The sequence below is a fragment of the Stegodyphus dumicola genome, chromosome 10 (genome assembly GCF_044657685.1).
Source record: "Stegodyphus dumicola isolate Sdum_Otavi_A_Nest chromosome 10, ASM4465768v1".
Classification (NCBI taxonomy): Eukaryota; Metazoa; Arthropoda; class Arachnida; order Araneae; family Eresidae; genus Stegodyphus; species Stegodyphus dumicola.
The window spans coordinates 114,245,970-114,261,594 of NC_140777.1; the positions used below are offsets into that span (position 1 = coordinate 114,245,970).

Below are 15,625 nucleotides of genomic sequence, written 5' to 3' on the forward strand. Positions count from 1 at the left end.
ACTGATGCAATTTTTTTAATATTTGGCATACAATTGCTTAATTTAACTCGTTAATTAAATTACCGCGTTCAAAAATATTCAGCCTTTTTCTTATTTTCGGTAGTATTTTTCCTGAGTAATTTATTAATTCAGTTTCACAAAAAATAGCATATTTTAAAATGGATATTTTTAACTTATTATTTAAATACTCATACTTACATCTGGTATATCGTCAATACATCCATGCCAGGGCTTTTCGGGTGACCAACCAGGACCTTTGAATATAACAGACAATTTGTTTTTGAGACCTTGTGTTTCCCAGAATGTTCTCCAAATGTGTAAGTAGTGGCATAACTAAAACCATATATAAATGTTTAATTAGAAACATTAAAATTTAAACAATGTTCTTTTAAAGCACTTTTGGTGAAATTTACATACAATAGCACAACTTATTTAGCCCATAATTTGAAATTGCACTAGATCAGGAAATTGATTGCAGATATTAGAATTGAGCAATCCATTCCGAAACTAACTCAAAGAACCAAATCACTTCACTACGCGAATTAACTCCAATACCAGAAAATGAAGTTGCAGCTCCTTTACAGCCCACAAGACAGTTCTTGTTAGAAGCATGCCAGGAATAGAGATTTGCTATTCGTTTGCAAAATGATTCACTTTACTAAGCGAGCTAAAGTCTGATTCGCGAAAAAGAGTGCAGCTCTTCTTGGAATCGTGCGAGAAAAGTTCGATTTCTATCTTAGGAGAGAAAAGAATGTTTATCCTCTGATATTAAAAGAATTTTATTGTTAATTCTGTGTAGAAAGCAGGTTATCGGGTATCTCAAACTACAAGTAAAAGTAATCAGTTCAGGGAATTAGCGTTTGATTGGGTCAATGTATCTGATCCTACTCCTCGTCCGATTCTTTTTGCTCTTCGCTCCAACCTAGCTAACACCGATCCCACTCGTTCGATTCTCTTCGCTCTTCGCTTCAACCTTGCTAACTTCTCTTCATTCCTTCCTCGTTCCGGACCTTTTCTATCAAGTTTATTTTTAGTGAGCGGCGAGTCACAAAAAAGAACAGATTCATTTCAGTGAGCGAACGGTTCTGATCCGATCCCATAAAAGAGCTGTTTTTGCCCATTTTTAATACAGATAAAGTAAATTTACACAAGTCAGCATGAGAGTTTCAAAATCATTATGTTTTGACTTTTCCATTTGATTCTCATTTGATATCATTACGCTTAATTCACGACTGAACAAACTTTTACTTTATTTGTGTTCACCAGGCTTCCACCAAGAGAAAGCAGAGTTACCTAACGCAGCAGCCTTTTCTAAATGCAACGATGCACTTTTGTTTTCCAAAATCTATAGAGTACAGCAAGTCTTGAATATGTTCGTTGGACTCTCATTTCCAAAAAACTAGTTCTAACAATGGGAAATGAGTGAGCTGTGTGATTTATCGTAAATATGAAGTAATACTTTTGTCTTAAAACAAATTCGAAAAGTGTCCTATTCGAACAAAAACGAACAACTTCCGAAAGTTCTGAGGCAGGAATTATGCCACAGAACCATATGCACGAAGCTTTGTAACCATAGCCCCACGTAAAATTCATCGACATGAGGCCATAACACCTGAATTTAAGTTCCTGTGATTATATGAGATAAAATGTGTATGAGGCTATCCCTTGTTCACTAGCTTAAATATAACACTGAAAACATCGGTTTCGACAATACTAAAGCGACTGTCTGAAAGACATTAGAAAGAAACACTCTAAAGCCAGCATATCGTAGACGGAAAGATTTCTAATATCTGTTGTGAGGCCATTATTTTTTGTTGTGCATTCGAAGTATAGAATGCATTTTTGTTCAGCTGTTTAACGCAAACATTCAGATTTTTTAAATATAATTCACTTATGGACTGCTTAACTTTTATATCAGTCTGCTAATGGTTTATAGAGTCTACGTTAGAAAAATGGAAACAATAGACTCGTTAATTTAGGATTAGGATTAAGATTAATCAGGACTCCTTTAACTTGTGATAATTTATTTTTACTTCAACTAACAAGTTATTTTAATCTGCATTTTTATTGCTCTTTCCTACTTCAGTCACGCAAGGAAAAGGTCGTAAGTTCGGAATTAAAAGGGTTGGTGGATGGCTGATGGTAAACCGTGCCTGTGTGAGAGAGTCCAGTAAAACAGATAAGTGGTAGGCCACAATTAAAATTTGAAACGCGTTTTTATCCGCTAGCAAATTGCGGTTCCTATTAAATTAAATTTATATTGTAACTTCAGCGAGCTCATATTTTATCGTACTGTTAATGTCATGTCAAGTGGGTTGGTGCCTTATTTAGAGTGTTATAGTTTTTTAGTTGAGAGTAAGTTTGGTTTTTTTTTTTTTAAGACCAGAAGTAGAGGACTCTTAAAGCTAATTTGATTTTATTCAATGTTTCTGTTCGACTGAACCTTGCCTTTAACGAGAATTCGCGGCAAAGGTTCCCTTTGATACCTTTCCGAGCTTATGTGTAGTTATAAGATGATTTTATTACACACAAGCGCTACAAGCTTAATTCAGGTGTCAAATCTTCACGTTTATACCTCGAATGTTGACTGATGCATTGAATTCTGAGCAGATACTATGCGGTATTCAACATTAGAAAATTTAATTCATTCTACATAAGTAGAATAGGAAATGCTAATGAAATTTTAAAAAATATTTTGAACCTAATGAATATACGAACTATATAAATTAAACTAAAATATTTTCAGTTGCTTTAGTAATGTTCAGAACTTTATACAATTATTCTTCAACTAAACTAAAACGGCAAGATAATTTGGAACAGTGACTTTAGTCGGTTAATACTTTTTTCCTACCTGAATATATATAGGCTCGAATGTACTGACAGGATGTGTGAGTCCATAAACCACCTCTTCATTTTCTGGTTCAAACGTTCCGAATATTCTGTCCCAAATAATCAAAGTACCTCCATAATTCTTATCGATGCAGTATCTGTTCCTGCCTAAAGGGAGCAAGGAATATCAACAATTTTCAATAATTAATTAATGCAAAGTATATTTATAATTTTTTAACCATAAAAAGTATTTTTCATTTAGAGTACTCTACAGTAAACCCTTGGCGAACGCAGGAATTACGTCCTTAACACACTCCGCGTACAGCAAAACCACGTTAAGAATGTGTAATTTATAGAAATATAAATATTATATTAATTCATAGGGGAAAATGAAATAAATGGTAATGGAAAGGATTTCGATTACGTAAGTGTATGATAGCATAAGTATATGATACAATTATTTCTTTATTTAACTAGTGACTTTTGCTTGGGACAATGCCTAATGCAACTCATTAAACGTGTCGCGGTAGGGAATATTTTGTTGCTGCTTATGTTGTTGCTTCACTATCTGTTGCTACTGGTGTTCTAAGATCATCCCATTCTTCATTTTTCATTTCACAATCGTCATTCTCAACTAATTTTTTTATTTCTTCTTCTTCCATATCTATTCTTCGCCGCCTATTGTTTTTGCAATTTATACTATTCCCTTGGTCTTATTTTCAGTCGATGAAAATCCTTTAAAACTGTTAACAGTTTCTGGCCAGAGCTGATGCCTTCCAGCAATCATTTCTGAATTCATTTGTTCCCATGCGAGGTTAATCATTTCTGTGCAGTTTCTTGTATGTTGAATTGCTTTTAAAAACCCTTAGCGTGTTGTGCTTTTCTTCGCCTAATGCTTTCTTTTTTGTCAGAGATGTAAACATACCTGACATAATAGGCTCTGAATGTTTTTTTATGATCCCTCTATTTATTGTTGGATTAAGGAAGTGGTGTTCGGTGGAAGGAATAAAACCTCTACATATGGATCCAACGTTGTGAAGGATTCAACATTATCGAGAATTAGCAGAACTTTAATGCTCAGGTTTTGCTATTCTCAGCATTATTTGATTTCTTTAATGAATGAATTTGCAAACCAGATATTAAAGCAACTATCAAACGCGGCTGGCGCTCTGCAGCGTACCAGGTATAATCGAAATTCTCAGGTTGGACAAATTAAATGGACGCAGTCAAGATAATGGGAATACGCAAAATCGCATTCGGCAAGGGTTTAATGTACTGCAGTTATTACATTACTTTACTTTAGCTTGAATTTCTCCAACAATAAACTTTCTATTACCGTGATGAACTCTGTGGTGGCTAGCTGTATTTAAAACATATTCCAAAGGCCCTAACGAGCGAATTACCTGCAAAAATATACATTACATTTTAAACTTACATTACACAGGTAGTTAAGAAGACCAGATGAAAAAGAGAATTCGCTTACTTCGGTATGTATCCAGAATTGGTATAATAAATTAAACTGGTTGTGGACTAAAAACACACTAGGTGGAACAGCTAGAGCCATAGGCAAGTAGAACACCTGAAAAATATCATCTCAAGATATGATAGAGATAAATATATCCACAAAAATTACGTAAATTTGTTCCACAGTTATGTTAAGATAGACATTTTTACATTATTGCCAGAAATAGAAAGGACATCGATTATTAATATTATTATTATAAGCTTTTATTAAGTTTACTCAGGGTGTTTCACTATGATCTGAATTTCGCCATTACATTTTTAACCTCTTTCCTGAGAAGCTATCGATATAAATTCTGTACACACACTATTTGTCGATGGCAATGCAATGTGGTGAAGCAATGTTTCCAAAATTTATTTATATTTTTTTATTTAATGTTTAAAAGAGTTTTCTCACATATCTTTATTTAAGAATTCTATTATTTGCATCATCGAATAGAGCAGAAAAAAAAATTATAGAAAATTTATACGAAAACTGTAATTTAAATTCCAAACTTTTGGCGAATTTTCGAAAATTGCACAATTTTTTCGATTATTTGACGTCTACAATTTTTAAATTTCAACAAATAAAAATGCATTGGATATAAATTTAAAAAATTTTTACAGATTATAAAACCAATATTTCGTCCTCTTTTAAAACAAGAATTATAATAAAATATTTAAAATCTAAAGGCTATTGCTATTAGCTTGATTTACACTAAAATGTATGAGAGAGTATAATTATATGATTTTTTGACACCAACAATCGAAAACTGCAGTTGCCCTTAATATCTTTATATTTATAATAAATATAATCATAAATATTTAATATTTATTTATAATACATACTTATAATTAATTTAAATAAATACTTATAATAAAATATAATAATAAATATTTAATATTTATTAATCATAAATATAAAGATATTAAGAACAACTGCAGTTTTTGAATGTTGTGGTCAAGAAGTCATATAGTTACTTTACTTCATACTTTTTAGTTCGAATCAAGCTAATAGAGATAGCCTTTAAATTAATTTGTTTAATTTTATTTAATTTTTTTTAGTTTTGAAATTCATTAAGTATCGTTTTCTGTATTTATTATGCATCAGACGTTTATTAAAAAACTATAATTTCTTTCAGTTTTAATTCAATTTTGCGTAATCGATTATTTTTGAAAATTGTTAGTTTAAAGAGGCAATTTGCCCACAAAGGACTATTAATTTCCTTTTGGCATTTTGCGTTGATTCACTACAAGCTTTGTTTCACTTTTCAAACTGTTGCCACAAAATGTTAGAGTCCTGTATTATATTTAAAGAAATTAAATAATAAAGAATCTGCATAAATGTATGTATGTTTCTCGCATTTTGATAAAACAATGGTACCTAGAGTCATCAAATTTTGAATAACGTAATCTTTCACCGAATGTAGCGATCTGGTAGCCGTAATTTGGAATTTGTTTTATTATCGATTTCATATTTTGTAAAACTTAAACGATTTTTTAATTAACAAACTCAAGGATTTCAAAGCGAATAATGGCAACGTTGTACAGAAAAAACACTTTTATCTCCAGCGGGCGGGACTCTGTATCGGAAATTCTAAAGGTATGCTCAACTTAAAATTATTTTAAGATATTGCTCTTGAACTGAACTTAAGTGCGAAGAACGTGATATTTAATAAATAAAGGTAACAGACAAAATGTTAGAAAAACGTCCGTTTGGACGTTATTTAAAATCTGAAACCTTTCAGATTTTTTAATTTATTTTATTTATTTATTTATTTATTTTTAATGTTTCGTTTATATTTAACATCTAAGCAGGTTTCAGCGCGGCCGTTGTACTTCATTAACTAGTAGCGCGCGCCATCTATTAACGAAACGTTACACTAATCCTTTCGCGTACTATCAGCATAGTATAAACGGATTCGGCAGAGCGTAATTTTATGACAAAGTTTGGTACCTTAAAAATAGCCTTTAAAAAAATTATTAATTGGCCTCTTTTATACATCTAGTTAAAAAATATGCTGCAGTGTCAAGCAAAAGTCTTGCGGTCATTGCATGGCTTGCATATGTATCATTTTCAAGGTTGTGATGTCATTATATCACATGAATCATCATTTTTGTACAGATATCTTTGCTTACTATCTCAAAAGCAACATATATTAAAGATTGTTTAGTGTTTAAAATTATTTGCAATGAAACTATTGCCTCATTTTTATTTTTTCCATCTTATAAATGTATTTACATTTTTCTCAATATATCAATTTTAATGAAATCGGACGATTTTATTAATTTTACTATAGATTATTCTTTTATGTAGCTTTAGAAGTCTAACATCCAAAACTGTATATGTTATAAGATTTTTAATACAAATAAGTAACGTAAAAATTTTTAAAACAAATAAATTAATAAATGAAATAAAGAAGACAAATAATTTACCATATATTTATTTATGGGCATTAAGCACACTTGATAAATTTATAAAGATAATAGTTATACTTTTGACATTGTAATTCGATTAACAGATTTCCTTATTTTGACGCCCATGATTTTATTATTCGTGATATAAAATTGTACATGAATTTCATAAGAATTATTTAATTTGTTATTCCCGTGAACGTGCATCATATATTATTTTTCTTTAGTTCATTTATTATATATTATTTTTCTTTAGTTCATTTATTATATATTATTTTTCTTTAGTTCATTTATTATATATTATTTTTCTCTAGTTCATAACTATCCATTTTAAATAAAAGTTTATTGCATAAACACCTTTTTTAATTGTATTTTTTATTTAAGAAAATAAATTGCATGAGAAATTATTTTTCTTCTTTTAGTCATTAATTACTTTATGAGTTATAAATAAAAGCCCATTTTATAAAAGAATTTTTTTACCTTATTTTTTTCAGTTATAATAGAACTGATACTTATTATATATTTTAAAAGTTTTGTGTAGAGAGCTTAATGAATAAAATAAAATATTTCCTTTCATTCCTAGAAAACTGCCAATCCATGAATATCTCGTACTGTTTACTGTGAAATTATCAATAATTTTATTAACATCTTAACAAATAATAATGTAATTTTTCCAGTTCACTACCACAAATAAAAAAACCAGAATTGTTTTCAACAGCTCCGAAATTTCACTCTCAATTGATAGACAGATTTTTTTGACTTGTTTAGTGTATTGCTGTCAAGTGAAGATCTAAAATACGGACAGAAAAAAAAATTACTCACCCACACGGAATAATTCTGAAGAACAGATTGTCTTAGTGCGGTTGATAAATTGTAATCTTCAGAACTGTGATGAACTTGATGAGCTGCCCATAAAATATTTATCTCTGCCAAATGAAAAAAGCATAAATCATTTATGTAAAAATTCCTAAAATTAAATACAACGATTACAAAGCACTTAAAATAAATAGAATTGCAACATTTGAAAGAAGCATACATTTATCACAACCAACATGACAGTTTAAGATATTAATACCTATTTTAGCAAGACAATCAAAATATTCAGGGGAAAACAAACCCTCGAATTTCAGTCATTCTTAAAATAAACATATTATTAGTATAATATTAATTAAGCATGGAAATGGATGGACTGCTATTTAATAAACTTCTGCTTAAATTAAGTTCTCATGTTTATTGACTTTCTTAATACTCCTCAAAATTTTTTGCAAAAGTAAAAGTTCAGTAAATCTCGTTTAATATCATACACATTTTAATAGAACCATTTAATAGAATGTAAAATATATTACAATAGACGCCCCTTAATGTGGTCGCTGTTAATGTAATCAATCGAATACTGTTATCGAATAACCGAAGTGATGCTCGTTTGTACACGAAAAACATGGAAAATGCATTGCTTATTGTTAACAAATTCTGTTAATATTATCAAAGTATTAACGAATAATTTTTAACTGAAGTAAAACCAACAAATAAGGGATAAAATCGCCAAATCAGGTCAAAAATGATTACAAAAACTACTAACTGACATAGAAATGTCGCTAGGTGATGGGTTAAGTTGCCAAATAGCTTGGCTTTGATTTCATTCAACCATTTAAAATTACATGAAAAAGCAGGCTTAATTAGACTTAGATTTTACACAGCTCTATCGAATTTGGCGGCGATCAGACATAAGCCTTTCTTCTTCATGAGCGAAAAAAAAAATCTTAAGAATTTTTTCGTTTAGCTTGAAAAACGGACGCTCTCAAAACATCTACGACAAACTAAGATTGCTTTTTTGTTTAATTTAAAATTTTATATTTGCAAGCTTTCTTCAAATGAGGGATGCCTTCCAAATATTAAGATCAGGAGTACAGCATGGGTCAAATAATTTCCAGAAGATTACAAAAAGTTCATAAATGAACTTTTGCATTAAAGATATTATCATGTATTTTCTCCCTCCTTCCAGCATGCCTTTGTGGTGTAATGGTAGCACAATCGGCGCGTATTTGAGAAGTCTAGGTTCGAATCCCGGCAAAGGCACTGCCCATTTTTCACATCTCTTGCTTCAAAAATAACCTAATGACTCTTGAGTGGTATCCGAACTAAAAGCTGGTGAACAATTATACGTCACCACTAGGATTTGGCGACTGGGTAACTTAATCCCTAGTCGTCTTATAAAAGGGGGAGTATATTAGGTATTTTCTCCCTCCTTACAGCATGCCTTTGTGGTGTAATGGTAGCACGTTCGGCGTATATTCGAGAGGTACAGGTTGGAGTCCTAGCGAGGACACTGCACATTTTTCACAACTCCTGCTTCAAAAAGAACTCAGTGACTCTATAACATTATGAACAATTCATAAACAAAAGTTTGCATTTTCAAATTAAAATACTGTGAAAATACCTACTTATATGTTTCTCGATATTTTCATATTAAATTAGTTAAACTCCATTGTTCTTCAGAAAGGATATTTTTTCTCATCGTTTAATGTTATTATTCGGTTAATATTATAAAAATAGCCGCGGACAAACGTGATCAAATTTAGCGGCGCTTACTGTTAATACACTTCCCGACATTAAAAATATAGCACCAAGAAGGAGTGGCCAGAAAGTGATGAAACTCGACAAACAGAGAGAGACAGGAACGAACAATAAGTTCTCTTTATTTCGAAATGATATGCATAATACAGAGCAAGAACTGCATCGACTCAGTAGGTTGGTTGGTGATAGAGGACGGGGATGCCTCATGTTTAATAAAGGTAAACGCGCCCTCCACAAACCAGAAACAACTCCCTGGGGCCTCAAGAGACCGCCTCGGGAGTTTGTTAGGATGTTAACAACAGCATTTACATAGCCAGAAGATTACATAGCATTTACATAGCCTAATGGCGAGAAAAACGCAACGTCGTAGAATACTACTCGCAAGGAAATCAAATTAGCAGCGTGGCCTTTAACAGGCAGAACAAGCTCTGGTTCTACCATCTAAAACCTTCCTTTAAATACCCTCTTCTTTCTACCTCATTTGAATATCATATTAGCTATAAATTTTCTGGCAGGAAAATGGAAATTAAGGACATAGGGAAGTAGTTTAACATAAAATAACTGGTTAAAGAATTTAAATGAGACCTTATAAATGTTAAATTTTATCTCATTAAATTCATAGCTTAATTACTACTTGTCTTATTATTTTGTCAAGTTGTTTGATGTAATAACTGTTCGATTTAGTATTATCTTTTCTACCCAGTATGTTTTTTAATGTCCAATACAAGAATTTTATTAGTCCCGTCTACTGTTATAAAAAACTCTTTCGCAAGTCAATGCCCTTTTTAATCGTGCCAATACGTAAAAACCCTTTTTAATCAAACGATACCGTAAGCTATTTTCTTTTTTCCCCATTCCTAGAGACACCAAACTCTAAACGTATAGCCCCCACCTGGCTCATTAACACATAATAGCCTTCATTAATCTAACCACTCCAGTTCTTTCGTAGTAACCATCTTAATTACGTTTTAATAAAATTAATTTCATTTGATTTCTTAAATTTCTAATTTCCTATCAGTAATACTTCTTTCCAACTAATTTTTCCCAACTCTCCAAGTAAAATCCTTTTATTAAACATCCATCTCAATAGTTCACCCAATTTAGTTTCCCCCCAAAACTTTCAATCATTTAATTATTCTCTTTTTTATCCATCCCATTCTTCTTCTCCCAATAAACATAGCGGTTTCTTTTGCATAATACGTTTTACCTTACCCCGCATCTTTTGATATCTATTATTTAGTGTGATACCTGATGTAAAGAAACAAATTGTTCTAATTTTTCTATTATTATTTGTGTTGTGTTGCCCTGTAAATGATAAGCCTCAGACCATCGAGAAAAATAGTCGATTACTATATTTATTGCCTACCGAAGTCGATAGAAGGGTCCCAACTATATTCACTGCAATTCATTCAGTAGGGCGTTTAGCTACAGGTAATCTGAGATGGGAAGCATTATGAAAATGTCTTTAACCTCGCCTTTGGATACAGGAGTGACAATATTTAACATAATTCTAAATTTGTTTATGCATTTTCCTTACAGAAAAATGACTGCTGAATGCGGTGTAGAGTCCTGTGTTAAACTGAGCATGCAGCCGTACGTGAGTCATGATTTTCCTGTAAAATCCTTTAACACTAGAGTTTTTAGATCTACTAGTTCATTCTGATCCTGCCAACGAGAACTTCGCTTCATTTATTTACAGTATAAAATATCCTTTTGCATAGAAAAAGTTTAAAAAGCAGGCCTAGGAGATATATTTTTTTTTAATTCTGCTACAATCATCTGCTGACACGAAGGTTCCGGAAGCGTACACTTTCATAAATAATTCTAATACATCCTGTGTTACAGAAGTCTGAATATGATGTCTATCATTTAGTGCCATTGTAAAATAATCTGCAGTAAAATTAAATATTTCAGGTTTATGAACAATCCTGTAGTCAAACTGATATAAATCCATAATCCAAAGCGCACTTCTGAACTGTTAGGTTTTCAGACATGACACAATGAAGTGCACAACAAAAGAAAACAACATATATATAACCAAACGAATGAGAAGATAATGCAATATTCGCATTTGAATAGAAAACTAATAAAAACAAATATAAGGAAATTTAGATGAATTTTCTAAAAAATAATAACAAATGTTCTGTAATCATTTTATTATATTCTTTTCTTTGGATCAAAAGCTATCATAATGATATTAATAAATTATGAAAAATAAAGAAATTGCTATGCAAATTGAGAAATAAAAGTTTAAAACTTATTACTGATGTTTTCTGTGTGCTATAAAGTCATGAAATATCTTCTTTAGAGTTACATCAGTTTCAAAACTTTCTTAGCTATTTGCTAAGAGCTAAAATATACGGCTATCTGCTAGTGCACTTTCAGTAAAATCCATTACACCCTTCATTTCATACAAATGCAAACGTAATGTTCCGAAGAGAATAACATTCATAATTTGAATGATTATATGTAACGGTATTTTTTTATTTTATTTTGAGATGGGGGATAGAGATTACTGTTATTAGATCTAAGTGAAAATTGACTGTGCTTGCTACTTACAATAGTTATGTGACAGAAATTTTCTCCACAACCCTTTAGCTTTCAGTTATCTGTCACTGAAACAATCCATTCAGAATTCTATAGAATGTAATCGCGTGGTTCATTAGCATAAATAGGTAGCATAGGACGTAATGTTTCGGCATGCAGAGCAAATTTCAGGGTAAATTGCTGTGTTTCATAAATATCGGCATTTTCTGAAAGTAATACCCCCTTTTTTTTTTTTTTTTTACTTTGTATAATTAAATTTCAGTATCACTTGTGCAACAGCTGCTAAGTCTTTCCCCAACGTTCGTATATTTTGGCATTTCGTCGAAATGACAGTTATAAATTCGTACGTCTTATTCTCTATGAAGAATGAAGGTCAATTCTTACGACTGAAAGATTTTCGAATTTCTGTAGCGACAGGATTGACAGCACTGGTACAAACATGGAAAACGTGAACAAAAACTTGAAGGCATCTCACACATGTGACAGAAAATACAAACGTTTTGTTTCATTTGAAATTCGCCAATAGGAAGCAGCACATATTCCAGTATCTAGGACACCTTTATCGTGTGCTTTATGCAGTACAGGAGCTGAACTCCGTCGCCCAAAATGGCAATGCACGTTTTGCAATGTTGGACTCAACCTGAATGATAAGAAGATCTGTTTTCTATAGTACTATAAAAAAGTCACGACATATAGTCTTAGTGGTACTGTAGTGTAACCACAATATTTTCTGTAACAATTTTAAAAAAATCAATAAAAGTTTTGTTGTTTTATTAATTATCATCAGTACGTTAACTCCATGTGCCAAGCAATGAAACGTTTTTACTGAGCTGATTTTTTCGGGTGCGGGGGAAGCCAAAGCGTTGAAAAAATGTGTTAGATACATAGTGTGTCTACAAACTGTGAGAATTAAATTAGTACAAAACTTAAATTTGAAGAAAACAGCATTCTTACTTTTTAACAATCAATATTCAATTCTTTTACAGGACGGAGAGCTTTGAGAATAAAACTATTAGGAAAAAAATTGAAAAAAATTCTTCAATATAAAATTCTGAAAAATGTCATCTTGCAAATGTGCTCCTCTTCGGTCCACGCATTGCCCAGAGTTTTCTTAAACTGTGTATCGCGACCCCAATTGTGTTTGCGGGACCTGCAGTAAGGGGGTTGACAAAAATTTTAGCAATTTTGATATTTCTTTAACTTATTATAATAATTTTACAATTACCAAATACTTTTACATAATGTATCTGAAAATAGATAAAGATAAGGCAATACAGTCAAAGAAAAAAATAAAACATTTCGACGCATTTTTTATAATAGAAACGTTCATTTTACTTAATTAAAGTTAATGACCCAACACTTCAATAGTATATTACAGTACCATTGAAGAAACTGACAGTTTAACTCACGCATGTGTCAGATTTGCGCAACGCTTATGGGGTCCCACGAAAGTTTTGTAAATATTAGAGCGTCCCCATACCAAAAAGTTTAAGAAACCTTACTTTAGCCGATCAACGAAACTTCACACTGCTTGAATGTAAGATATCAGTTTCATTCATACTAAATCCTATCTTTATCCAATACATTAAATATATAATGTTTTAAATCATACAGTTACTTAACCGCATGATACCGGTAATGCTCCCTTTCATTTAAATACAACTAATAAAGTTCATTAATAAGCATAAAAGCAGAATAATAACAAACATAACTATAGAATGATAACAAATTATAAAAGCACAAAAATCCAGTTCCCACCGTATCGAAACGATTGGCTTATTTGCATAACTTATTGGTATCAAAATGATAGTTTCGAAACTATCATTCTAAAAAATCATTGAAAATAGAATGATCATTCTAAAAAAAACTTTTTTTCCTGCTCTGTCATCAATTTCACGACGTAAGCATAACTTTTTACGTACACTTTTATTTTATATACGTAACATGTTATTTAATTTTTTTAATTATTTATTTCTTCATGGGTCGCATTAAATAAATTCCCTGGCACATGTCATGAATTCCGGGATCGTGCTTTAGGATCGAAGCACTTTTTCATGCGTTCTTATGTTGCAACTCTAATTTTATGGTGCTTGAAACACGCTTCTGTATACGCTTTCGTTTATTCTCTCTCCGACTGCATCATTAGGACTTCTTAATAAAATGCGTTTGCGAAGTGGGAACGTTCTGATTATTTCCAAAATCTTTTGACATCCATTTCGTCAACGACGATTATGCCTGTTTATTTTTGCCTCAACATTAAAGAATTCTCTCCTGTTATAGCAGCGTTTGGCTCGTTGTCATATCCTAGAATCATATCCTGTTAGCCGACAGATCATGTTTTTCATTGATAGCGGCTATATGAAAAAGAATGAAAATAATCAACATATATAGTGTCACAATTCTGTTCAATAAAAGTATAAGGAATAATGTATTCAAAACTATTCTTGTCGCGTCTATCCCCTTAACCCGACACAAATTTATAAATCGAGCAATCAATTGAATACAAAAGAGTATATGCTTCTTAAATTATATATTCTTACCGTGACTAGCTCTATGCAGCCAATAATATCCAAAATCCACTCCAAGGAAGCAAATCCACCATGTCCATATCGAATTCCAAGGAAGTGTGACTAACCGCCAGTTATTGTAAATGTAGGTGTACGCAACGAATTGTATACCACGAAACAGAACACTAAAAGACATAATTTATTAAGTCTTAGAATGCTTCTCACAAACTATATTTCTGTTCTTACCGACAAACAATTTTCAAGGCTTATTTTAACTGGCATATGCATAAATTATAGTTATATAAACAGACCTCACAAAGTAAACATTGAATTTTCAGATTAAATAAAATAAAGTACATTTCTGAAAAAAAAATAAAAGGATGTTCTTAAAACGAATACCGAAAAAAAAAAATAAATACGTATATATGCAATATTTATAAAAAAACAAAAAATGACAGTTAAATTAAGAGTATTTAAAAAAAGGTGTTTTGGAAGCAGGAATGAAAAATGAATATGCATCTACATAATATTTATAAATAACAACAATAAAGAGAGTTAAATTTAATATACAATGGCACCTCGGCATACCTCCTCTTTGAAATTCGTCCAACTTAGAATACATGATATTTGGTTGAAATACGACTCTTCGAGTTATTGCATTTATTTACCTCTTTCGAGACAATGCTAGGAGTTTCCATGGGCGTCAATACGCTTGTTGCTACATTCAGTAAAGAATTATTTTAGCTTTATTTCTTGTGGAAAAATTCGTTTGGCATGCGCCCAAGGATCCGAAACGGATTAATGACGTACACCGAAGTACCACTGTATTTATGAAGAAAATGTGCTTAAAATGTAGCCAGAAATGAAAAATGGATTATTGTATATATAATTTATAAATCGTTATAAATCATAGTAAAATTCAATACAACTGTAGAGAAGATGATCTTAAAGTGGAACAAAAATTAAATACAAATGTTTGTGTACACAATATTTATAAATAGCTAAAGTAAGAAGAAAAATAAATACATTCAAAAAGAAGATTCTCGAAAAGAAAATGAAAAATGAATATAAGTATGCATAACATTTAGAGATAATCATTAATAAATAAATAAAATTCAACTAATCTTTCATTAGAAAATGCAGTAAAGATTTCCGGAAAAATTTAGAGCTGGCCAAAATAGACGGATGGCATAATAATTGAAATACGACAATTTTTATAACTAAAATGTATAAAACAATGAATTTGTTTAGAA

At 31.2% G+C, this 15,625-nt stretch overlaps 1 protein-coding gene across 6 annotated transcripts in view; it reads right to left on the bottom strand.

Moving 5' to 3' along the window:
- The window catches only part of LOC118205856 (alkylglycerol monooxygenase-like), a 106,082-nt gene that overhangs the window by 14,565 nt on the left and 75,892 nt on the right, over positions 1 to 15,625 (bottom strand). For all 6 annotated transcript variants that reach the window (XM_085825396.1, XM_085825397.1, XM_085825400.1 and 3 more), the window contains 6 exons: positions 14,406 to 14,557; positions 7,567 to 7,670; positions 4,313 to 4,408; positions 4,166 to 4,232; positions 2,852 to 2,997; positions 199 to 333 (listed from right to left, as the gene is read on the bottom strand). In XM_085825396.1, coding sequence (XP_085681522.1) covers positions 199 to 333; positions 2,852 to 2,997; positions 4,166 to 4,232; positions 4,313 to 4,408; positions 7,567 to 7,670; positions 14,406 to 14,557 — 700 coding nt within the window. The remainder of the gene's footprint in view (positions 1 to 198; positions 334 to 2,851; positions 2,998 to 4,165; positions 4,233 to 4,312; positions 4,409 to 7,566; positions 7,671 to 14,405; positions 14,558 to 15,625) is intronic.